General features: G+C 42.1%; 1 protein-coding gene and 1 long non-coding RNA gene across 2 annotated transcripts; one reads left to right on the top strand and one right to left on the bottom strand.

Annotated features, from left to right (window-relative positions):
- Nucleotides 1-7,936: 7,936 nt before the first annotated feature.
- Nucleotides 7,937-16,180, top strand: LOC121631843. Its single transcript, XR_006008804.1, has 3 exons — nt 7,937-7,948; nt 9,459-9,464; nt 16,100-16,180. It is a non-coding gene; the product is annotated as an uncharacterized LOC121631843 (long non-coding RNA).
- clec14a (C-type lectin domain containing 14A) lies at nt 13,617-23,036 on the bottom strand. Its single transcript, XM_041972937.1, has 2 exons — nt 22,841-23,036; nt 13,617-15,297 (listed from the first exon to the last, which is right to left on the bottom strand). Exon 2 carries the CDS (start codon nt 15,258-15,260, stop codon nt 14,130-14,132), a length of 1,131 nt encoding a protein of 376 aa, XP_041828871.1. The 5' UTR covers nt 15,261-15,297; nt 22,841-23,036; the 3' UTR covers nt 13,617-14,129.
- Nucleotides 23,037-24,151: the final 1,115 nt, after the last annotated feature.

The raw sequence follows: 24,151 nt of genomic DNA, 5'->3' as shown, positions 1-24,151 counted from the left end.
GAGAGAAGGATATGCGTCTGAACTAGTTCCGGTGCACGTAGCGTCGATGACGTCAGTGTCACATGACTGTAGTATTGAACTAGCTGTCTTTTACATGGCGAGGAAGTGATTGAAAATAAGGTTACAAACAGTATGCTATTCTGAAAAGATGGGCTTTGAGTTTGGAAATGAAGGTGAGGAGAGAGTCGGTATTGTGGAGGTCAGGAGGAAGTGCGTTCCAGAGCTGTGGAGCAGAGCGACTGAAAGCTCTGCTCCCCATGGTGCTGAGGCGGGCAGGAGGGACAGAGAGATGGATAGAAGAGGAGGAGTGAAGACATCTGGAAGGTGTGACTATGTGGAGAAGATCTGAGAGGTAAGGGGGTGAGAGTTTATGTATGGATTTGTATGTACAGAGGAGAATCTTGTATTCTATGCTGTACTTAATGGAAAGCCAGTGGAGTTCTTGCAGGATGGGAGTGATGTGATGAAAGGAAGGAATTTGGGTGATGATGTGGGCAGCAGAGTTCTGAACCATTTGGAGTTTCTGAAGGGATTTTTGTGGGAGGCCAAAGAGAAGAGAATTGCAGTATTTGAGGCGGGAAGTGACAAGGCTATGCATAAGGATAGAGGTGGTGTGGGGGGTGAGGGAGGGGCGAAGACGGTTGATATTGCGCAGATGGAAATAAGCTGAGAGGGTGATTCCTGACCCAGATTCCTGACCTGAGGGGAGGGGGAAACTGAGGCGCTGTTGATGGTGAGGGAGAAATTGTTAACTTCTGAAAGGGTGGATTTGGTGCCAATGAGGAGTATTTCAGTTCTATTACTGTTCAGTTTTAGGAAGTTGGTGGTGAACCAGGATTTTATTTCCAGGAGACAGACAGAGAGAGAGGTGGGTGGGAGTGTGGAAGTTGGTTTACATGACAGGTAGAGCTGGGTGTCATCTGCGTAAGAGTGGAAACAGATATTGAATTTACGGAAGATTAGACCAAGGGGGAGGAGATAGGTGATGAATAGAAGAGGTCCCAGGACAGAACCTTGGGGCACACCAGTGGAGACTGGGGAGGGGTCGGAAGTGAAAGATTTGAGTTTGATGAACTGAGTGCGGCCATTGAGATAAGACTGGAACCAGAGAAGGGGAGAGGAAGTGACACCGAGTGAGGAGAGTCTACTGAGGAGGATGGAATAGGATATGGTGTCAAAAGCAGCACTTAAGTCAAGGAGGATGAGAATGGAGAGAAAACCAGAGTCAGCTGCGAGGAGAAGGTCATTGGTTATTTTAATAAGGACTGTTTCGGTGCTGGGACGGGGGCAAAAACCAGAATGAAAATGTTCATACGGATTATTATTGGATCAATGGGAATGAAGTTGAGAAGCGACTGTTTTTTCCAGGATCTTAAGACAAAAAGGGTAGATTGGCGATAGGACGGAGGTTCTTGAAGTCATTGAGATTTGACCCAGATTTTTTCAGCATGGGAGTGATTGAGGCAGTTTTGAAGGAAGATGGAACAGCACCAGTAGAAAGTGAGGAGTGAATAATGGCAGTTATGAGGGGAAGCAGAGAGGGGAGTGAGGATTTGTCAAGGTGACATGTAGAGGGCTTAGATTTTAGAATGAGACCGATAATCTCAGATGGATCAAGAAGTAGAAAATAAGAAAAAGGTAGTCTGCATGACGGGGTCAGGTGTGTGAGGAGACATAGTCGGAGCAGAGGTGTTGGTGGATGTTGGAGATTTTCTGGGTGAAGAATAACAACAGAGAATTGCAAGTGTGTAAGTGCAAGCATACGGTCTGTGAGGAGATCCTGGATGAGATGACCTTTGTTCGTGAGAGAAGGGATGTTGAGCAGTTGTTGAGCTTGACTGAGGGGTTAGCCGACCGTGCTAAGTTTGCTAATATCCCGTGATTAGCAGCCCTGCCAGTGTTTCTGGGAGGACGACGAGAGGTGGACCAGATGGATTTAATTGCCGTGGAGTAGCTGCTGTTATGGACAGTGCGGCGAGACCCACGGTGGATGTATCTCCGGCGGGAAAGGAAAGCAATGTCTGGGTGGAAGTAAAGCTCAACAATAGAGGCACGGAACACAGCCCACTAGGACTCAATGTCCCCCCGCCTCACCCGGGACATGGTTGAAGCTCTGCCGGAGATGGGAGTTGAAACTCTTTCTGACAGGCGACTCCGCCAGACATTCGCAGCAGACCCTCACAACACGCTTGGGTCTGCCAGGCCTGACCGGCATCCTCCCCGCCATCTGAGCCAACTCACCACCAGGTGGTGATCAGCTGACAGCTCCATCCCTCTCTTCACCCGAGTGTCCAAGACATGCGGCCGCAAATCCAATGATGTAACTACAAAGTCGATCATCAAACTGTGGCCTAGAGTGTCCTGGTGCCAAGTGCACATGTGGACACTCTTATGCCGGAACAAGGTGTTTGTTATGGACAATCCATGACAAGCACAGAAGTCCAACAACAAAACACCACTCGGATTCCGATCAGGGGAGCCATTCCTCCCAATCACGCCCCTCCAGGTTTTGCTGGAGGGGCGTCCCCGGAATGAGGGAGTCCCCGGAAGGTGTGCTCTCCAACACCCCCTCCAAGGACTCCAAAAACGGTGGGTACTCTAAACTGTTGTTTGGTGCATAAGCACAAACAACAGTCAGAATCCGTCCCCCCACCTGAAGGTGGAGGGAGGCTACTATTTCGTCCATCGGGGTAAACCCCAACGCACATGTAGCACTTATCTTAACTTAGACAGGGTAAGAAAAAGGGCAATTAAGGTTTCACAACAAAACAACTGTTAACCTAGTAGCAATAGTGTGGGTGTTAATTGAAGACCTAGGATCACTCCAGGAGGATGCAGACCAGGATAATAAACACCAGACCGCAAAAACTTTATACGGATGCCTTATTATTAATAGTAATATTTTAAGTGCAAAATATTTACAGTGAAATTGGTCATGACCATTGACAGTTTATACAATAATGCAAAAACACGCTTGGCAAAACAAAAACAATCAATGCAGATACATAGCTAGCGATTAGCGAGTAGTGGTTAGCGATTAGCGATTAGCATCAAACACTCACCAATTCAAGGTGATCTAACAGCATATCCTGATCATCCTGAACAATAGATATGACTCGAAACTCATCTATAACAAAGGTAAAAAAAAGCATGAGGAGATATTTATACAGAGGTGTCAAAGAAGAGCTTTTGTTCCATTACTGACCTGTAGCAAACTATCAAGAAGCTTCCCCCATGCCTGTCCAAGTGTGTGCACCGCCATAGTTATTACAAAGCAGTCACATGATTCACATCACGTGCATCACAAATTCTCGCAATACGGCGCCAAAATACCGTGAAAATACTAAGGGGTGCAGTACAGACAGGCAGACAGGGGTTACAGGGTCCCCCCCTTAAAATCCATGCACGACCCTGGGCATGGGAACTATCAAACCACATGAGCTGGAGACACAGAAGCAGAGGGCACTACAGAGGTCAAATTCAATACTTCTGTATAAGCATCCACCAGCCCGTGAAAGTTTGCACCACAGAAACTAAAGGATTACCAACCGTAGCATACTGCAACAGACTAGGAGGTCTACGGTCACAAGTTGAGCGTCGTATAGGACGATCAGTCTGATCACTAACGTGGGAATGGTCAAAGTCACTGTCAGGTAAGTCAGTGGTCGGACTGGCAAGAAGGCCCTGTTCAGACTGTCCTTCAACCATGGATGTATCAGGTGGAGGTTTATTCTCCAGTTCATTATCGACAGAGTCCTGCAAGCCTTCCACGCACAAGCATGCGCTCTCTTTGTCCCCCACAGGTTCAACAGCATCATCCGAAGGCAGGTATGTTTCAGGTAAGTGGTCCACAGGTAGGTTGGGTGGAAACAATAGCTCAGGATGGTGATGGTCAGAAAGGCTTTCAAGTGGTTGCAACAATACTGCATTTTCCGAACCTTGCGGCCCTACAGGAGTAAGATCAGGTAACAGGGCAACTGGGGCAGAGGATCTTGACACAGTAAATCTTACAAGGGGTGTATCAGGCATTGTTGTCAAAGCAAAAGGGAAGTCCTCACCACCTAAATCTTCACCAGGTTCATCACTCCGCTTTCGATCACACAGAGAAGTACGAGACTTCCGCAAAGGGGTAGGGGATGTTCTCACCGACTCCTGAGGAAGGAAACCACTAGGTAACAGGAGGTCTCTATGTAATGTACGGAGGGGCCCATCCTTGTGCTCTGGGGCCACGATGTAGACCGGAAGATCATCAATCTTCCGAACCACCACATAGACATCATCCTCCCATTTATCCATGAGTTTGTGTTTCCCTCGTATGCGCACATTTCTTACGAGTACACAATCAGTAGGCTCAAAAACTGAAGAAGTTACTCATTGATCATAACGAACTTTGTTACGTTCTGTATTCTTAAAAGCATTTCGTGATGCAATTTGATAGCTTTCTTGCAAACGAGATCTAAGATCGAGCACATATTGTGAATGAGACTTATGCTGAGGTTGTCCAACAGATAAGCCAAAAGCAAGATCCACAGGCAATCATGGAGAACGTCCAAACATAAGCTCATATGGGATATATCCTGTCACCTCATTCCGAGTGCAATTGTAAGCATGCACAAGGGGTTTTACGTGTTCACGCCACTTGGATTTCTGACTGTTCTCCAACGTACCCAACATACTAAGCAGAGTCCTGTTAAACTTTTCCACTGGATTTCGATGTGGATGATACGGAGTAGTACAGCTTTTTTGAATACCAGTGACTTCACACAGTTCCTTAATGAGTTTTGATTCAAAGTCAGGACCACAGACACTTTGCTACAGTTCGAGCTTTCTGGTTAGGTGTTGGAAAAGCCAGAGCGAACTTAGTGAAATGGTTTTTAAGAACTAAGATGTCGTTGACATTGCTTGTATCGGGCTCCAGACTCAGATAATCCATGCAAATAAGTTTCAAAGGATGGGTGGTGCTAATATTAGCCAATGGGGCAGCTCTTTCTGGGGGTGTTTTCCTCTTGACACAACGGGGACAGGTCCTAATTTTATCCTCCACATCCTTGGCCATTTTGGGCCAGTAGAACCTTGCGCCCGTCCGGTCCACTCCTAAGTGACCCATGTCATTAAGGAGACTGTGTAGTACCTGGGCCCCCTGCTCCTTAGGCATTACCAACTGATAAGAGATGCGACCGTCATCCTGTCTCTGCCTGTAAAGGACTTGATTGATAAGTTTAAATTTGTTCAATTCCCTCAATAAGAGCAAAATTTCGGGAAGTTCTTTGTGGAGAGCTGGGTGAGCTTTGTCTCCAGATTCGAGTTGGGAAATAATTTCAAGTATACTCGGGTCCTCTCTTTGCTTTTGACTGGGACAAGGAAGGAATGACTGGCAAACCAGGATCAGATTCTTTGCTATAGATGTCTGGAACCGCATTAGTAGTGACAGCAAAGGACTCTACAAGAGTAATATGGCTGTGGTTTAGCTCCAACGGGTTGCTGGCCCGAACCAGGGCTCTTTGACAGATGGTTTCAACCACTTCAGGAGAAATGGAGTTATTTAGATCGTCTAGATGCTGCTTTGCAATGGTATTGAGAAGATCTGACTCCTTTTGTGAATGCAGAGTTTCTGAAATATATTTATGAGGCCTTCTCGACAAAGCGTCAGCATCAAAGTTTTGTTTGTCAGTTCTGTATTGGAGTTTGAACGAGTAAGTGGATAATGCAGCAAGCCATCGGTGACTGGTAGCATCCAGCTTTGCAGATGTTAAGAGGTAGGTGAGTGGATTGTTATCTGTGACAACAGTAAAGTCTGCTCCATAGAGGTAGTCATGGAATTTCTTGGATACACTCCTTCTTCAGTGCCAAGAACTCCAGCTTGTGTGCCGGATACCGAGATTCACTCTGTGACAACCCACAGCTGGCATACGCAATCACCCGAAGCCTTCCATCTTGCTCCTGGTACAAGGCTGTTCCCAAACCGGTGGTACTTGCATCTGTATGTAGGATGTAAGGATCTTTTGGGATTGGCAAAGCCAAGAACAGGTGCAGAAGTAAGCCTGTCCACTGTATCAAAAGCCATATGCAGGAGTCCAACGGTCACCAAAACACCGCTTGGGATCATGGTATTGGTCTTTGGATTGTTTTCTTGCAGTTGACTTCTGGGCGGGTCCATATCTATGTGTGAGGTCATTTAATGGTTTGACTAGGGCTGCATAATGCTTAATGAAGTGACGATAGTAGCCGGAGAATCCAAGAAATGATCTTAGCTCCTTTAATGTCTTTGGAATTGGCCAGGTTTATCTTTTCTGGATCCGTTTCAACTCCACATTCCGACACAACATAACCAAGGTATCGGACTGAAAGTTGGAATAATTTGCATTTCTCTGGAGATAGCTTAAGGTTATACTCCTTAAGGCGATTCAGAGCTCTGAGCAACCAGTGCTCATGCTCTTCCAATGTGTCAGAAAATATTATCAGATCATCCAAAAGACAAGTACTTCCTTCAAGTGGAGATCTCTCATGCACCTTTCCATCAGCCGTTGGAATGTACTTGGTGCGTTAGTAACGCCCTGTGGCATACGGTTAAACTCCCAAAAGCCTACTGGGGTTATAACATGGAGAAGAACAACATTATCTGCTAAGTCACAGAACCCACAGATTGGGTATATGCTCTTGTCGTTGTGGAAAAGCCAAAAACACATAAACTAAGAGTTTGTCTAGAACCTAGAGAGAGAGAGGTGTGAAGCTTAACCCTGATAAATGTAGCATCTGCGTTACAGAGATGAGTTATTTTGGTCACATTCTGTCACACGAAGGACTAAAACCAGATCCGAACAAAGTGAAAGCTGTTCAAGAGATGCAACTGCCACAGAACAAGGCCGAGCTAGAAACCGTGCTAGGAATGCACCACTGCACCAATTGTTAAAACATGACAGTGAGTTTGTGTGGGACACTATACATGACAGATCCTACCAACAGATGAAAGACCTGATTACCCAGCAACCAGTCCCTGTTCTCTCTTATTTTGACCCAGACAAAGAGCCACGGCTACAAGTTGATGCTTCATAAAGTGGTCTCGGTGCAGTTATGTTACAGGACGAGAAGCCTGTTGCCTATGTGTTCAAGTCCCTCACCAGCACTGAACAAAATGAAGCTCAGATAGAAAAGGAGCTGTACGCTGTACTTTTCGGATGTAAGCGTTTCCACGAGTACATGTACGGGCGACGAGTGACTGTGGAGTCAGATCACAAGCCACTGGAAACTATCCTTAGAAAACCACTGTCAGCGGCACCGCCACAGCTACAAAGGATGATACAGCTATAGAGGTTCGACATAAGCATCATCCATCGGCCCGGGAAAGACATCCCAGTGGCTGATACGCTGTCACGTAAATCCATAGAGTACCACGACAAAACCCTGTGCGAAGGGATGGAAGCACAAGTGCATACGGTAATCAGTAATGTGCCTGTTAGTGATCAGAGGCTAGCAGAGATTAAAGATGCAACAAGCAGAGATCCTCAACTCCCAGCCCTGAGAAAAGCCACACTAGAGGGCTGGCCGGATACAAGGTTCCAATGCCCATTTTGGAATCACAGGAGTGAATTCTCAGACATTGGCGGCATCATGTTCAAAGGTGAGAAAATCATTGTTCTCTGCAAACTCGGAGAGGACATGTTAAAGCATATCCACTCCAGCCACATGGGTGTTGGAAAAAGCAAAAAAAGAGCTAGAGATCCTCTGTTTTGGCCCGGAATGGGTAAACAGATCGAGTCAGCAGTAGGAGCGTGCGGTATATGTCAGGAGAGACGTAGTGCAAACCCCAAAGAGCCCTTACTATCATATGACATATCAGAAAGACCGTGGCAAGTGATAGGCAGGGATTTATTCACCTGGAACTCCAGAAACTACATTGTTATTGTAGATTACTACAGCAGATTCTTTGAGTGGGAAAGACTGTACAGCTGTACTGCAGCAGCTGTGATCTCAAAACTCAAGTCTACCATGGCTAGGCATGGCATAGCTGAATCATTGATCAGTGACAACAGTCCATGCTATAGCTCAAGCGAGTTTCAACATTTTGCACAAGAATGGGGTTTCGTACACATCACCACTAGTACTCATTACCCACAGAGCAACGGACTAGCAGAGAAAACTCTTCGGACAGCTAAGAGTATGTTAGACAAAGCCCAAGCTGAACACAAAGACCCCTACCTGAGTCTTCTGGACTATCGGAACACTCCTGTATGTGATAGAAAGGCCATTAGGACCCTGCAGACACAAAGTGCTGCGTTAGCCAGACTGGGGAAGGCACTTAACGTGCTGCGTGATGACGCACTTCTTCTCTCACTCTGGTCTGAAATCACGGCAGTAACTGCAGCACGCGGAACGCCAGTGTACAAGTAAGCTGTTTTTAACGTTTAACTTTGGTCATGTTCGTAAATTGGCTGAACTACATCCATGTTTTAGGAGATTGGTCAAGCTGTCATATACCTAGGGATGGTGAAACTGAGGCCTCATGACTCATCGAGCCAACTTTGATCCAAATGCTTGAAAATGGCTTAGTGTTCTGAATCATTTGACCAAACCAAAGAGCTCCATCTGCTGGCTGTGGGAGTCTGATGTATCAGAAGGACAGCATTGACACCTCACATCTGTCATCCCTATCTCAACTTTGAATACTTGTTCAATAAACGATACGTAATCTACCATCCGAGTGAATATTTATTTTCTGTTGTCCATATAAATAACAAGGAGGGGTATTAGGTAACATTTGTTTAGTTAACCGAATTGTGGTGTAACTTAAGTAAACCAATCTGTAATGATAGTAGTCTATTCAGTGGGAAGGCATGAGGAAAGGAGTGTTTGTGCTACGGGTATAGTGACTGTGTTAGTTATTTTATACAGTTGTAATAAAATTGTTTACTGTTTTATGTGTCTTATTATTTATAATAGATATTGCAAATGCGTGTTATCATACCTCATGAGTTGTTTTCTTTTGCATAGCTGATTGTTCTTAAATGTGGCACAACAGTTTCACTGCACATTTATGTACATAGATTATTTACTCAGTCTTTTTTTTGTTTATCTTCTATCTATTTTTTTTTTTTTTTCCAAATTGTTTATTTTTATTTTATAATGTTTTATGGCATTCAGGTTGGACGGCAAAGTAAGTTTTTCATTGTTCAGGGAAACTTGTTTCCTTACTACGCAAATGACAAAGACACTTTGAATCTTGAAATGTATTATGAGAAAAAAAACTTTGGCAACTTTGTGATGTGTCATAGATTTTTATTTAAAAACGTATTTTCTGTTAGGCTTCAGTCTGCTCCTCTTCTGGCACACTACCTCTCCAGCTCTGGAGAGGTTGCACCTGAAAGAAACACAAGAACAAAATTGTAATTAACCAAGTTTAAAATCATTAAATTCTCTGCTTATGGTGGTCAGAAACCAGCTTGGTGTCTAAGGTCTTGCAGGTGGTGGTTTTTCCTCTGCAGCTGTAGACTGAGACGTTTCCTCTGATGCTTCTGGTTGAAGTTTATGATTAACTTTAAAGTCTGCTCTTTGCAAGGCTATTTAAAAAACATCTATATAAAGAAAGGGGAATTAAGCTTACCTGTGATGTTGAAGGCACAGCCTGCGCCGTCCTTCTCTCATACTCCGAGCTCCTTAAGCAGTTACTCTGGCAACGGCATCTTGCACAGACGTTTGTTTCCCCAAATCTCTAAAAGCTAAATGTGATTCAATATACACTACTGTTCAAAAGTTTGGGGTCACTTCCCTATTGAATCCCATGGCAAAGTGACCCCAAACTTTTGAATGGTAGTGTAAGCTCATGCTGATGTGATGCTTTTCCTAAATTTGTTTTCAAAATGCAATGTCGCACAATCGCTACAGAATCTCCTCTCAAAAACCCGCGATCTCCTCAGCATTTGGAATCTGAGAGATTGACAAGCCCGGTCCCTTCAAAGATCCCGCTGCTCACAACACTTCCGTGTCACATCCCTACATATACCTCCAGTCGTCCATGTGGTCTGGAGTGGCTCAGTTAAGAGTTGCATTTGCCTTTTACCATTAATTTATTTTTAAACAAATTTTGTGTAATTTGTTTAGTCATGGATGTTTATTTATAGTTGTAGTATATTTCTAGTTTGACTCAAATAATTTGTTTTTTTAGGACTGGTTTGGCTGTGCTTTTTTTAAACCTGTCACTGTTTTTTATCCCACTATTTTGATTATTTTATTGGTTTTAGTTATTAAATGGTTAAATTTTTTATGGAGCCTTTTATCCTATATCACTTGGCACTTTAGTTCAGTTTGTTCTTGTGCAATAGTTTTTTTTAAAAGTCAACTTTATTACCGGGTGCTGTTATTTTAAGGCTTGTTTTTATTTTGCCGTGTTTCCCTTTTTATTTAGTGTGTGTTTTTTAGCATGGGAAAGTTTGTGTTTTTATTGATTCGAGTCTTTTATAATAGTACTGGGTTTAATCTGTGATTTATTTGATTTTAACTACTGCCCCTTTGCTATAAGTGCCTTGTGTGGACTTCTAATAAATTTACAAAACTTAATTACAGCCTCCTCCAGTTCATTCTGGAAACCTGTTTTAACTGTATTTTAGTTTTAGTTGTTTTAAATGCATACCCCTCACGAATAGAACTACTACATGTAGATAACCTGAAATCTCCAGCACAACTTATCATGAACAGAAGACTTTGTTCTATCCTTCCTGCAATGGCCAAACACCTGCAGCCACAGATCGTTTCTCAAACAGTACGTGAGAGGAGGGAAATATGCCAGCAATATCAGTAAACCTACTTCAACAAGACAGCACGACCGCTTCCTCAGTTACTTCCAGGTACACCTATCCGTTTTCGCCAGCAGGATGGTTCCTGGAAACAAGCAATGGTGACAAGTTCTGCAGACACTGACAGGAGCTACCACATCACCACCAGTACAGGTCAGACATACCGACGCAACCGCCGACACCTCAGGATGAGCAGAGGTTACACTACGGAGGAGAAGAACATCCAACCACTGGGGCCCACCTTTGACAATACACCAGCTCCCAAGCCTCAAACTGTAAAACCTCCAGACCCCATCGCTACAGAACCAGGAACCGCGGGTTCTAATGCACCAGGACACCAGACTTAGATTGCCTCATTTTAACTCATTTTATTAAACACAATCCCCTCTGGTCACCATAGGCCTGAGGCCCTGACTGACCACAAAAAACAACCTATTAACAAAAAGAAACATAACAAAAATCACATAATAAAGTTCAAAACAATTCAAAATGCAAACAAAATCAAACCGTGCAAGTCCATTAAAAACAGGTTGTAGTGTAGATGATCCGGCATGCAGGAGCACAGCTGTGTGCTTGGTCTAGACGGGGTAGAGTCCAGCGGGGAGGATGTGTCCAATAAGCAGGCGCTTAACAAAAATGGACCTGGACAAGACAGCTGAGCATCCAGGAACGCCAGAGCAAAATCTGGCTCACAGCGCCCAGCTAACCTACGTGTCTACAAACATGACATTAGATAAGTTTCATATCAAAAACATATAGCATTATAGGCTAGATGTCCTACCAGTGATTGAAGTTCCCCTGCCCGAAGGATGACGGGAACCGCAGTCAGACACCCAACTCCCAGATGATAAAGAAGGCAGCTTGGCTTGATGCCAAGCAGCTGAGAGAGGGAGAGAGACAGTCCATCCGAGAAAAGGCAGAACCAATTTAGGTTACCCAACCACAGCCAGCAAACTGCCACACTGCAGACAGAATTAAGCGGCTGTCACAGGAAACTTTTGCTAACCACAAGCAAGACTGATGACACAGTGAATCAGCGATCAGAGTCTCCTGGCAAGACCAGCCGCACCCACTGCCAACCAGCCCCAGAAGGGAAGATGCCAAACACTGAGAAGACACCAAACCAGCTATATCGCTGCCTGCTCTGCTCTACAATTACATCTTGATTGGTTGCAACTGCTGAGTGCAAATTGGTGGGAAAATAAAGGGTGGAAGTCTATCCCACCACAACAGCAAACATTATTTATGTTTATATGAAATTTATGGGTACTTTGCAGACTCTGAAGTGATGTACAATAAGCTATGGCTTAGTCAGCGGTACCATGGAAACAGGCCGGTTTTCTAACCAGCATAGTTTCCTAATCAGTTTTCATATCTAGAACCATTTCGTTTACACCAGAGACACTGCAGTGCTTAATCTGGAGTTTAACAACGATGAATAAACATACAGAACCTATAGCATTAAAAATTTCTTCCACTTATAGCCTATCTACGTCCACGAAACCAGCTAAAAACTGCTAACATTTACGTGTGCTAACTCTACTGAGTCAGTATAACCACGGCTTCCAACAAAAGATCAGATCCATAACTGTCATCAGGGATAGAAGAGATAGGTAGCGTGCTGCCGTTTACATTAGAATTGTGATTGAATAACTTCATACTTACATCTGTACAAAATAGCCTCTGCCTGCACCGGTGTCGTGCCAAGGCAGTTATCCCGACAGAAATTGTATCCCCTGAAGTAATGAAAACAATTCTATCATTCTCTTTTATCTACTACTTTACTCCTTCCTAGGACTACTTTTCTTCTTCCTGGCGCTATGTTACTAATCATCATTTCAACAGATTTTAGGTCTACTCCTTTTTAATTTTTTTAGTAACCAAAACATACCTCTTGGCACACTAGGACTACTTTAGTCATTCCTAAGGTTACTTTTCTCATTCCTAGATTAATTGGGCTATTATCCTCTGGTTTTAACTGAAAGTAATGTGGTTTTCTTTTACAAACAGACAACCATTTACATTTTCTACTGTGTTCCAGGTGAATTTACTCTGACACAGTAACACATAACATGATTCTGACACTTTTATGGTAATGTCACATGTCTCAGCTTTCTGTAGAGACCAAGATTACATCCCTTGCAGTTTTGAAGATAAACTTAATTTATTTTGGGTATGTCAGTTCATATAGGAGGCAGAAAAAAAGGACTCATCAAGAAGAGGTTTATAATCCATGGATTATCTGGGTCTGTAAAATTTTTGTGTAATGAATGATCCCCAATTATCATTGATTCGTTTTCCTTTTACAATTTTTTGTTCAGTATCTTTTCATCTTGCTTCATAACCACCAGCTTATTAAGGGCCTGGTTTGTAGCAGTACTTTAGAATAGAAAGAGCTGATCCTCCTTTATCTTTTAAAAGCAGTAGTATGTTGTATCAAATCGACTCAAATTTCTCTGATGCACCAGAACAAAAATATGGTCAGTCTTTTAGAACGAGTTGGACTCAGGAGGTCAGTATTATCACTTCACACTGTTTGCGTCTACTCCATCTTGAATTTTCCTTGAAGGTGGGGGTGGGAGTGTCTAAACACTGCTTTTCTTCAGGAAACAGGAAAATTAGTTTGTAAACACAGTGAGTGTTTCCTGTTCTACAGAAGCTCCAGATGCAGACAGCTGGACCTCAGATCAGTCAAACTCATATTCTTCTTCTTTAATCTGAAATTTCAACTGTTGCTGACTGAAACTGCTGAGAGAGAGAAAAAAATAAAGTGATTTCAGCTGCTCCTTTATTAAGAACTACCTCTGAAACTTTATTTTAAACACGAAAAACACAACAAAGATGGATTCCAACACTTTTTTCAGTTAGAAAATATTAAAACAAACAGGTGGAAAAAAAATCCAAATATATTTTAAGATTTTTTATAAGCAAATTAATTATATTTATTTGAATACAAATACTGATTTTTACTTAAGTTTTACACGTCTGCCTTTAGAAAATTAGAAAAATAACATAAATGAATGAATGAAAAAAAAAACTTAATTATTAATCCAGTAGGACAAGTGTCAAATAAAAGAATAAGATGTAAGAATAAGCTAAAAATCTGAATATCAACATCTTTACATTTTCTCTGACCACAGCGATGGTGTCAGACAGAGTTCCAGGATTTTCACTTCATGCAGCAGCTGAAGGCAGATGTGGAATATTCTTTTCTGATTGGATGGTTTAATCCCGTTGCCAGGCAACAGGTCTCAGGTAAACTGACACACCTTGAAAACCAAACTAACTGATGAAAATCAGACCAGCTCAGACATCACTGGACGTCACTGTAGCTCTGCTTCCTCATGTTGCTTCCTTCATCTTCATCTCTGCTTCCTCTCTGGCATGTTTCTTCTCCCTCCTCATCAAGCAGCACTTCACCACCACAGCAATCAGCACCAGCAGCACCAGCAGCACTGCAACAGCCACCAGAACCGGGACCAGAATCCCACTCAAGGACTGGTTGTCCTCAGTCGTTCCTGGATCGTTACATGTGGCGTTGTGGGTGTGGTTAGCACAGATGCACTTGTAGGAGCCATCAGTGTTCAGGCACTTTTCTGTGGACCTACAGGGGCCGTTGAGGCACTCATCGATGTCCATGCAGCGTCCAGAATCATCTTTCTGAAAGCCCGGATCACACGACCTGCAAATGCTGCTGAAGTCAGCCGGAGATCCATCTAGCATCCGCCACACCGCGGGCCGACCCAAGCAGAACAAATTTAGCTTGATGTTGGACCAGCACTCCACCTGAATCCGACTACTGTTACTGGAGTCCAGTTTTAAGGAGCGGTTTTCTGGAATGGTGGGAGTCTGACATGAGTCCGGATCATTTCCAGAGGTGGCACTGGGCTCGGTTTCTGGTCCTGGTGCTGGAAGACTGGGCCACGATGTCACTGGGTCAGGTTTTAACGTTGCAGGTCTTGTGGTTGGTTCTGGTTCTGTAGGTGTCATGGTGGTCTGTCTGCTTTGAGGTGGTCTCCCTGTCTGTTTGCAGATGAACTGGTATCGGTCTTTACAGCTGACAGCTATCAGACCCAGCTCCCCCTTGGACCGGCGTCTTAGAACAGCACATAGGACCTCTGTACAGGTGCTCATCGGCTCCTCCAACCACCTGACAACCTGAGACACCGGGCTGCTGCCATCCAACCACCTGAACCCTCTCAGCGGCTCCATCGAGGTGGTGCACTCATTCTTAAACTTCATCAGGCCGACCCAGGCCGTGACCTCCTCCTGAGTCAGCATGCTGAGGTGTTCATTGATCTGCTGGAGCTCCTGTTCAGTGGTAAAGGTGGTGAGGATGCCAGGGGAGCATGCTGCCTTGGCCTGTTCGAAGGAGGTTCTGGCCTGGTTGAGAATGTACAGTGTCTGTAAGGATGAGTTAGCTGAGATAACCATCCACAGGGCGGTCCAACAGCAGCAGAACCAAAACCTCATCTCTTGTAGCTCTGCCCCCTCCAGGAAGGATGTCACTCTGTAAATGATACAGGGAGAAAGACAAGCTTAGTGGTTGGCTGTAGCTGAGAAAACACCAGACAGAGGGAGAAAACCAACTCCAAGATAAAAACATTTAAAGCTGGGATTTCTGTATCAAATGTTAAGCTCAGGGAAGATATCTTTAACCTCCTCATCTTTATCTTTGCTAACGTCCAAGGCAGTTTTAGATCAAAATCCTCCTCCAGGCCTGATTGGTTTTCTTAGATTTTCTTCCCAGTCAAAATTCTTAAAATTCTCATTTGCATTGAATGCACCATCAGCAGTTTCACATTGATTTTTTTCTTTTTTTAAGTTAAACTTTATTGTTTTTCAATAAGCAGAAAAAGACAGTTATACCATCAAGTATCTGCTGAACTCTATAGGACCTTTCTTAATTAGTTTGTTCTAACCAGTGAATTGTCAGTTAAATAGGATGGGGACTCATGGAGCAACCTCGACCTTGAGGAGGTCCACAACCTATTTTAAATGATTTAGAGACTTGTTATTTGCAATTACTTGGCTTTAGGTTCTCCCATTGGATAATTCCTGTATGGATGACGATGTTTCAGCAAGAAAAAGTTATTTAACTGTCCAATGCATTATTAAAAACTAGAAGGATGGTGGGAAACCATCGTCTTCCAGGAAGCAATTAGGTTGGAAAAACATCCTGAATGATGGTGGTCTTGATCACTTTACGTTTGGTAAATTAGATGAAAGAAAAACACCAGTATAACTCAGCTATGTTTAATATAAAAACTAATAACATTTCCACATGAACAATGCTACTATAAGAAATATAGCCATAAGAAAACCACTAATCAGTGAGGCTAACCGGAGAAAACGGCTTCAGGTTGTTAGGGAGCATGAAGACTGGACTCTGGAGCAATGGAAGAAGATCATGTGGTCTGATGAGTCCAGATTTACCCTGTTCCAGAGTGATGGAGCATAAGGGTAAGAAGTGAAGCAGATGAAGTGATGCAGCCCTCGTGCCTAGTGCCTGCTGTACAAAGCTGTGGGGACAGTCTATGATCTGGGGTTGCTGCAGGTGATCAGGTCTAGTTTCAGAGGTCCCACTCTTCCATCATCATTACAAGATCTTGGAGAAAAATTATTGCAACTCTGAATGAAAGTAAATGTTGTGATGTTGCAGAAGCTTATTTACACGGTGCCACAGAGAATGCTGCTGGAATCAGATCGAGGTCCAACAAGATATTTGAGTGTGGGACTTTCTATTTGATCGGCTGTGTATAAGTGAAACGTCATTTATGAATGTTAAAACATTCCTTCACAGCTGTGATGGAGTGTTTTAACTTCTCATTCATGAGTTTGGGTTTAAAAGACGTATCAGGACTTTGTCTGTGCTGCAGACAGGGAAAAGTAGAGAATTTAAATGGTTGTGAGCAGTGGTGTCGCCAGTCATCGGATGTTTTGAATCTAGCCCCGGGTAGCCACAGCAACTGCAACCTGTACTTTACATTTACTGTTAAACCTAACAGATACAATGGGCAGATCTACCGGGGTGAAATTGGGTGGTAATTGCCACTCTTGCTGCCTCCCCAGCTGACAGCATTGAATGCACTAAATAATAATTATGGCAAATCTGACATTTACGAGCATGAATCTTTGATGTCCAACTACAATGAACACGGCACGAGGTGACGCAACAGCAGCCTGAAACAGCTTTGATTTGAAACTGAGAGGAGGGAAACAAGGAAGGATATAAGGCAGCAGCATGGCAGGAAAGAGGTAACACTAAATAACTACATTATATTAAGACATTAAATAATAATGACAGCTTGGTTGTAATAGCTGCTAATAGCTGTGATGCAGATTTTGAGTCGACAAGAAAGAACATTATTTTGCTCACTGTACATGTAGCCTAATGTTACAGTAGGTCTGAAGTTTGTCATTAAGAGGCGGAGATAAAGAGTTGAAGGGCATGGTATTATTGAGTTTTACATAATGTTGGCCTTCATGAAACTACTATTGAAACAATACAGACACTATATAATAAACTTACTAATAGAATGAAAGTAAATGGTTACTTATCTAACAGTTTTTATCTGGAAAGGGGAACAAGACTTTTATTTGTATTGTATCTAGAATCCTTTGCCCAATATGTGAGACAAAATAAAGACATAAAAGGTATTGTTATGCATGGGAAGAAGCATAAATTGGCTTGCTATGCAGATGATATTCTGATCTTTTTGGGTTAACCAACAAATTCTCTCCCTATACTTGTGAGATCATTTGAATATTTCTGTCAGATATCCCACTCTTCCATCATCATTACAAGAAAAGTTATTGCAACTCTGGATGAAAGTAAATGTGATGTCGCAGAAGCTTACTTACACGATGCCATAGAGAATGCTGCTGAAATCAAATTAACATTGAAAAAGACACAACTACTTAAATATAATCACAGCCCTCAAGACGCAATTAAAAGTAAGTACCAGTTAGTTTGGCAAACAGAACATGTAAAATACTTGGGAGTTATAATACTAAAAATGTAGCAGAATTGCTAGAATGTAATTACTTATTGGTTTGAAGGAGAATAAAAGCGGCCATAGCAAGATGGACTCCAATCCAATATTTAAACTTTACTTCAGGATTCAATTAAAATGAACTTTCACCCAAATAACTCTTTTTATTTCAAACCCTGCCAGTAGAAATAAGCCAGAAAGAATTTAATAAATGGGACAAAATTTTATCTAGTTATATATTTCAACTAAAAACTTTACAACTGGCCAAAGGAAAAGGAGGATGGGGCCTCTCTTCTCTTAGGGACTATTATTTCTTAACTGTCCATGATAATAATGACAACAAATAAGTAAAGTAAGAAAAAAAAGAAAGAAAAACCAGCCAGCTAGTAATAGTGCAATACAGCTGTACTTATTTACAGGCCAACACTCCCAAAGCCCAAAACTGAATGGTTATTTCCCCAAGCTAACACAGAGAGTTTAATCAGGGGTTAGATGGAGATCTGCTCTCTTAACAAAACAGACAAAGAGACCCCATATGTGATTAAATTTACTGGAGCAACCACTTATTGTCAACCTAATTTTCTTCAGTTTAACAAAATACAGAACTTCTCTAACCCAGTGGGGGTGACATGAAGATCTTGTTGATTTCCAATTCAAAATAATCAGCCTTCTAGCCAGTAAGGTGGCAAATGCTATGACATCTTTTTGGAGAATGATGAGAGAAGACAACAATGCCAAACCAGTAATTTTGTAGGGATGGGCATAGCCAGACTACATCAGTGATCTTTGCAGGGGACTGCCGACACCTGTCGCAGGATACCGATACCCCACCAGATATCCTGGCCAGCCCAGCCTTGGTATGGTAGACACTGTGTACCACTTTACATTGAATAAGACTATGTCTGGCACAAATGGAGGACTTATGTATTCATTTTAAAATTTCAGTCCAGATTTCCTCTGAAATGGTCATGCCAAAGTCTTCCTCCTAAAGTGAATTTATGTTAGGGTTCCAGTCATATATAATTAATATGGTTATAGATGTGTGCAACAGAACTTTTGAGATTTGGAAGTGGTGTCAAGAAACAAAATAATCTAAAACAGTGTCATTAGGAAACAAAAAAAATAAATGTACTACATCAAAACTCCAAACCTGTAATTATCTAAAGAAGTGACAGGGAGTGAAAAACTGAAAACTGAAAGGAAGCAAACACTTTATCAATATATAAGTCCTTGAAGTTCTTAGTGCTTAAGTCCCCACTTTATGAAGAGGCTGTCTACCAGGGAGGGAGGAAAAGTGGTTGGCAGCTAGTGGTGCATAAGTGGAAAACTTGGCAACTTGGTTTACAGGGATAATTTCAATTTGTATTCAGAAATTTGGCCAAATGTTTGAAAGGTGGCAAGAGCAGCGGGAAGTGATGTGAGAGGTATGTCACGAGATATATAAAAGAAGGTCATCGGCATAAAGGGAAACCTTCAGCTCCACACCATTTCTGGATATGTCTGTGACAAGTGGGTTGGATAGGAAAGCTATCTAAAGAGGTTCCATGGCAATCTAAAATAATAATGGACTCAACAGGCAGCCCTGTCTGGTGGAAAGGTAAAGGGATTCTGACTGAGTATCATTTGTCTTAACTGCGGCCTGCGCGGATAAATAAAGCAATTTGATACACAAAATAAAATGACTCTAAACCCAAATTTCTCCAAAACATAGACAAAGTAATTCCACTCCACTCTATCGAAGGCCTTTTCGACGTCTAGAGATATCGCTGCCTCTTTGGTGAGTGGTGAGTACAGTATAGAGTGTATTAACCAGACATCTAAGGTTAGAGAAGGGTGCCTGTCTTGAATTAATCCAATCTGATCTGGAGAAAAAATAGAGGAGAGGACATGTTGTAAATGCTGAGCCAGTAATTGGATAACTTGAAATCTGCATTTAACAGTCTAATTGGTCTATAGGAGGTGCAGGCTAACGGATCTTTGCCTTTTTTCAGAAGGAGAAAAATACCAACTTAAGAGTTTGTGGAAAATTGGCCAGATTCAATTGATTCATTGAACATGTCTAGTAGTAAAGGGGCCAGTTTGTGCCACAATTTCTTATAAAATTCAGAAGGATAGCCATCAGGGCCTGGGCATTTACCATTCTGCAGGGATAATGCAGCTATGTTAAGTTTGGCGTTGGTGATAGGCTTGTCCAGGTCTATTGAAACCGAACAATCAATCAGGGGCTGTCAAAGTTATTAAAGAAATTGTCAAAGTCAGATGCGGAGCCCTGATTAGATGAATAAAGAGACAAAGAATTTCTTAAACACATTGCTAATTTTTAGAGGAACCAAAGTAATGCCTGGATTTGTTTGAATTTGTTGGATACAATGAGATGCTGATGATTGGCGGAGTTGATGTACCAGTAGCATTATCTCCATGTTCATAGAACTGGGACCTGGACTGAAGCAAAAGTTCTGTTGCATGTTGTGTCATAAAGGCATCAAATTCTGTCTGTACGGAAAGGTCTTTACATTTCTTAGACAGGAAGTTGACTGTGCTCGTTAGCTTATTAACATTAGTTCGAAGGTCAGCTAGCTCACTTTCATGGGTGCTAACTGAGCGCTCGAAGTCTGCAATAGTCTCACTATGTGAAGCGTTCTTAAATGGCCCCCCCAGAGCCACTTTGATCTCCCTTTTAACTGCAGTCGAGACGATGGATTCAGACTTGTCAATATCTGTAGGTATTTCATCCATCATTTTCTTCATGCTCAGCAGCAGAGCTGGACTGGAGCTGAGACTGGGCCATTCAGGGGACTCCGGTTCAGGAGATGGTCGAGGCTTGTCGTGGCCTGGCTGAGCCATATAGAGTTTCCCACAGCATGCCATCATTAGGTGTCCAAGCAACTGTCAAGAGGTGCAACAGAAAAGTCATAATCCAGAAAAGCTACCTCCTCCATCTCTCCTGCTTAGCAGCGCCCCCTCCCAAAGCCATAACAGTTCTTAATGGTGTTTTTTGCTAGTTGTTACATTCTACAATTAGTCGTTTTTCAGCTTCTATCTGTCTTCTCTAGCTTTTAGCATATCCAAGTAAGGGGCCATCACAATCAAAACACAAGAGTTTCACTAAGACTTTCCAAGGAGGAACCAGAAAAAGCTTCTGCAGCAACTGGTACAAATCTGATCGATGGCTGGAGGACTGGCTGACTGTACAATGCTCACATAAAGTTAGAGATATTCTGCTTTTTGTCTGATGTCAGAATTAACCAGACAACCACTGTGACCTGTTCAGGTGGACTTAATTTGACTTCAAACTTCTGAATGCAAATGTACAACTGTTCAGTGTTGAGGTAGATATTGCAGAACATGCTTCTCCAACATGATGATTAACCACAAGAAAAAGAAAGAAACAAAAACAAAAAAGGCATGAATGAACCACTAAATGTTCTGGTTCAATGACAGCTTGTTTCTAAACAGCCCTCTTCATCATCCTCTTGACTTTTTAACATCACCAGACCAAGACAAGACTTAACACATGATTCTACTTACAGTGTAGAAGAAGTTGATGCTGGTCCAGCAGTTGGTTGAGGAGGATAGTTTATGGAGTTCAGAAATTTTAAATCTACAATACAACTAAATATCATCAGCAAAGAAATGATACATCAGTCTGATTATAGCTGATGGCCTCTTTGATTCAGTATTCTACAGATATGTGAGCACAGGAAATTACATGAGAGCAAAATGCCTGTTCTACCTGAAACTCTGAACCCCCTCTGAGTGAATTCTTATTCATTTTCCAGACAAGGAAGACCCAAACACCTCTTCCTCACACTCTAAAATCTAACTTGTTGGCTTTACCAAAAAAAATCTGCAAACTTGTTGCCTCAAAAAACTAATTTTTTTTACCTTTTGAGTGAGTTTAATGAACATGAATGATGTGAGTTTGTAGAAGTTAAATGAACCTGATAAATCCAAGTTTACTGTATGTTCACGAGGTTGTGGGGGGAAAAAACTTTAGAAATTCCACATAAATTAGAAAAGAAACTTCCCAAAATCTTGTTTTTATTTCCAACCTACATGACAATTTCTAGTTCAGCTCCCTTAACGTAGGTGATGAAGTGTAAATAGTTGTTGCTTTAAAGCAGAACGAGGTTTTAGCTAAAATGATGTCAGACCACCAACCTCTCTATTATGTTGCAGCAGCTGCCTGGATAACTGGTTTTAAACACGGGGATGAGCAGCAACTGGAGAGCAGCCACATGACACTACCAACACTAATCATAAATCCTTCATCTTATTCATCATCATCATCATCATCATTCTAACAGGTAAACTGCAGTTTATGTCTAGAACATGCTGTCTAGACACTGATACTGTGGTGAAAGTTAGATTATTGTTGATATGAGGTCAATATGGAGACCAGAACATGTTTTCCTGAGAACTGGTTTCAGATCTGGAGCCAGACATCATCAAGTTTAGACATTTTATTCTTCCTACATAACTCAATTTGATTTATCAAAATATAACAGAGAAAAACGAGAAACTAAATAAGAGAACCTTTGAGACATTTTAGTTTGTATGACTGGAAAATTGACATATTATATGTATATATTTTACACAATGAATTGCCTCTAATCTGTTGTTAACACCATTTTTCATATGTTCATCATATTTACATCGATTCAACTTAACTACATTAATTTATGCAACATTTTGTACTCCAAAGTTCACCTGATTTATTTCAGATTAGTATTAATATTAACTAGATTTAAACTATGTTAAAGCCACTAAATATATTCTATTGTAACCAGTGTTTTACTGTGGATGAATCAGAGAGAAAAGGGGAAGAAAATTTCCTCTGTAACCGACATTAATGAGTTTTCATTCATTTTCCGGAGGACAAAGACCTAAAAACCTCTTCCTGACTGTTCTCTGTTGTTTTTGTTATTCATTTGTTCAGAAAACTGATTCAGTCTGTAACTCTGCTCCTTTGTTCTCTGAAAACTACTGAAACCACTGCTGAACTTAATTCCACAGAAAACTCGATTTCCTGATGGATTAATGAGTCTGTTTGCTTACCGTTTTCAACTTGTCTTCCTTTATCCTCACCTCCTCCTCTTCCTCTTTCTTCCTTCTCTTTTCTTAGCTTTCTTCTCTTTTCCACACTTTCCTTCTTTTTCTTCCGTTATCCTCCACTCTTTAAAATGTCTTTCTTTTAACTTCTTCCTTCATCTCCTCCCTGGTTCTCCTTCACAGTGGCTCTACAGACAGACTGACTGACCCTCGCCTCCTCCTTCTCCTCCTCCTCCTCCAGGACAGGAAGTGTGTTCGATCTTGATACAGTGAGTGAATTTCCTCTAGAGAAAAACTGAGTGGATCCAGAAACCTGCTGGGAGTCAGCATCAAACCTTCAACATTCTGCTTATTTAATTGACTTCATTGATCAGTCAGAGTAGGAAGAAGCGGAGACAAAACAGCCGTCTTAAAACCTCGTCTGGCTTGTCAACCTGATCAGAGCCACTGAAAGGTCCTGTGCCTTGCTTAAGGACACTTTGACCTGGAATCAAACTACCAAGCCTGTAATCCAGGCTACTCAATGCAGTCCCACGAGGGCCACAATCCAGCAGGTTTCCAATGTGTCCCTGCTTCAACGCACCTGAATCTAACAGCCTGACAGGTTCTACATATTGACTCATTAATTTGACTCAGCTGTTTTGGAGCAGGAAAACAAGGAAAACTGGATTGTGGGCCTTGTAGGACCGAACTGGTTAGAGGAAGGAGTCTGCCTTGAGTTCCAGGACGGACCTGGAACTGAGACATGTCTCTTGGAACTCCTGAGTAACTCCTCTCCAGGAGAGGAAGAAGAAGATGACATTCATGTAGTTGAAACCACACACACACTTACACACACACACAGCTGTATTCTATGTGAACAAACAGTGGAAACACGCTGCTGCTGATTGTGGTGACTCAGATGTTTCCCGTTTCCTGGAGGAAGTGATGGAAGAATGACAGGAAGTATGAGGTTGTGGAGGGTGGAGTTTTTACTAATGGACTGCTGTTGTCATGGTAATGGCTCTACTGTGTGTGGCTCCCAGGGTGAATGGATGTGTGAGTGCAAGTGACTTCATCCTGGTTATTACAAGGAAATACAAAGATATTTACATTTTACAGTTTAACGAACTCTGTGCAAGAGTAAAGAGTAACTTACCGTTAATTATTTTCACAGTTCCTCATCACCAGCATGTGGGCAAAAAAGTTATATTTATCTGTAGTGTGAACAAAGTGTCTTCTCGGAAAATCAAATGTTGATTATTCTGTCTTAGATTATTGAAACCTTGCAGTGAAACTAAAACCATGTGAACAGAAATGCAATGCTTAAAAATATAT

The sequence above is a fragment of the Melanotaenia boesemani genome, chromosome 20, assembly GCF_017639745.1.
Source record: "Melanotaenia boesemani isolate fMelBoe1 chromosome 20, fMelBoe1.pri, whole genome shotgun sequence".
Taxonomy (NCBI): domain Eukaryota; kingdom Metazoa; phylum Chordata; class Actinopteri; order Atheriniformes; family Melanotaeniidae; genus Melanotaenia; species Melanotaenia boesemani.
Note: the sequence above shows the minus strand (reverse complement) of the source record. Positions and strands in the feature narration are given on the sequence as shown.

What these genes read in the sequence shown, in the direction of transcription:
- clec14a (XM_041972937.1), bottom strand. Translation starts at nt 15,260, where the DNA reads ATGAGGTTTTGGTTCTGCTGCTGTTGGACCGCCCTGTGGATGGTTATC.